The following is a 2,229-nucleotide window of genomic DNA, read 5'->3' on the forward strand; positions in this document are numbered from 1 at the left end:
TATAATTAACTTTTTCATTAAAATAGTTCGTAATTTTTTTTTATCCCTTTTACTTTTATTAAAAATATTTGCAACAAATTGCATAGACATATTAAGGCCCTCGTGATATTTTCTCTTTTAGTGTGTATATATATACATATAAAAAAAGTTAAGATCGACTCTTTTGGCACAGATAGAAATCAAGATGAAGAATATGTATGTTCTTTGCAATTTGAGTGACTAGCAAATTTTCTCATTTTTTTTTGTGTGGCTGCTGCTTTTGAACTGATTTTTTTTGTATAAAATATAAATGGAATGCATTTTTTTTAATGTTTTTTTTTTGATAAATCTTGTTGATCTGTCTTGTCTTATTTTATATATATATATATATGTATATAAGCTACTTAAGTCTTTATCATATATTTTTTTTTTGCTGAGATCCTGTCTCAAGTGCTTGATTGCAATCACATACCTAACACAAATTGGATGGACTTGTGCTTAATTGTCTCTACGCGCTTTTTTCTTACCTTTCTTGGGCACCTTGGCCTCTGTCCACACATCTGCACAAGAGGAAAGAAACGAGTTCATTAATAATCGGGTTAGATAATAGTTACAGATCGCGTCTTACCTCCTAATTCGTCGATGACGACGGTTCCCTCAACTTTCTCAGCTGGCTGCTCATTCATAGCCTCAGCTATTTGCTCCACAACTGGTTCAACAATTGGTTTACTTTCTACTTTTTTCTCCTTCTTCACAACCTTCTCTTTCTTCTCAACCACTTCGATGACCTCATCAATTACTGGGGCTGGCTCTGGTTTTGTCTCAACCTGCTTCTTGATCTCCTTCTCCTTCACCTCCTTGTTAACCATTTCCTTGGTGTATTTTTCAATTTCCACTGATGATTTCTCAGCTGGCTTCTTCTTGTCCTTCTTGGCTGGGCTGCCATCCTGCTTCTTCTTCTTGTCAGCTTTGGTCATCACCTTCTCCCAGTTACCATCATCATAATCAACTGGTTTCTCGTGGACAACTTTTGACTTGCTCTTCTTGCTTTTAACTTCCACAACAGCTTCCTTGGATTTAACTTCATTCTTCTTGTTCTTCTCAGTCTCCTTCTTGATCTCTTGCTTCTTGACTTGAGGCTCAGCAGTTTCTTTAGCTGGGGACTTCTTCTGCTGTTTAGCTGGAGACTTTTCAGTCTTGTTTTGAACGGAATTCGCTATGTGGCCATTAGCCGTGGATTTCTGCAATTAGGAATGATGATGTTATGTGCATATTCATATATGTGTGTGTAGATTCTGCATGACGATGGGACGTGCTGAATGCGACAAATTGCGTGCGGGAAATATGAATATTTGGCGGGCAGCGGAATCGTGACCCTGTTTATTTGGGCTCAATTATAAAAATAATTATAAGATAGAAGTTATTTAAAGAATATAATGGAAGAACATATGGTGGGTCTGACACTGCTCTAATACCCCAAATCAGGGTCTAACAATAGATTTCCGGAAATGCGTGAATGATTGTAGGGTCGTGGATTGCCATAGATACCTTTTCCTTTGGTTTTTTCTTCTTGCCACCTTGCTTCCGGTCTTCACTGGATATCGAGGAAATTTTATCAAAAGGTGGTTGGACCGTCGATTTGAAACCGCAGGCATACACCAGGACGGCCAAAACGATCACAGCTGCGATCGGTATAAGGGCAAGCTGGTTGTTTACCAATTCTGTTACCAATTCCATTGTTGCGGTAAGTTTGTAATGTGCACTAGACGAGCACTATCCAGCTAAACACCAACGAAGCTATGATTTTGGTGACGCGGCCGTGACGTACGCTCCTCCACACCACATATACCAATGTTTATATGGCTGCGCAAGACCCATGCGCCATGCTATCACCATTCATCAAATCAACAAACTTTTCCTTAAATCTCATTAATAATTTACAATTCCTAATCATTCCATAACTACCACTTTCTCATAATTATCCTAATGCATTCCTTAAAAAAAAAAACTAATTATATTTGCATGAAATGCATCACAGGTACACGTTTTTCGCAAAAATCAAAAAGTGTTCGCAACCAAACCAACACATTCCTGACAAATTATCGTTCAGAAATCATTTTAATGAATGAATAATATTAAAATTATTCTATTTATAACACATACTACGATTATTTACGCAATCGTACAAACATACTTTATCATTGAGGTTTATTTTTTTAATGTAGTCACCATTTATCCTATTACTATTCA

General features: G+C 36.8%; 1 protein-coding gene across 1 annotated transcript; it reads right to left on the reverse strand.

Moving 5' to 3' along the window:
- Positions 1-337: 337 nt before the first annotated feature.
- Positions 338-1,824, reverse strand: LOC108563889 (neurofilament heavy polypeptide-like). Its single transcript, XM_017922694.1, has 3 exons — positions 1,528-1,824; positions 608-1,220; positions 338-539 (listed from the first exon to the last, which is right to left on the reverse strand). Exons 1-3 carry the CDS (start codon positions 1,714-1,716, stop codon positions 478-480), a joined length of 864 nt encoding a protein of 287 aa, XP_017778183.1. The 5' UTR covers positions 1,717-1,824; the 3' UTR covers positions 338-477.
- Positions 1,825-2,229: the final 405 nt, after the last annotated feature.

This window comes from Nicrophorus vespilloides, unplaced genomic scaffold, assembly GCF_001412225.1.
Source record: "Nicrophorus vespilloides isolate i.1.1-1 unplaced genomic scaffold, Nicve_v1.0, whole genome shotgun sequence".
NCBI classification, from domain to species: domain Eukaryota; kingdom Metazoa; phylum Arthropoda; class Insecta; order Coleoptera; family Silphidae; genus Nicrophorus; species Nicrophorus vespilloides.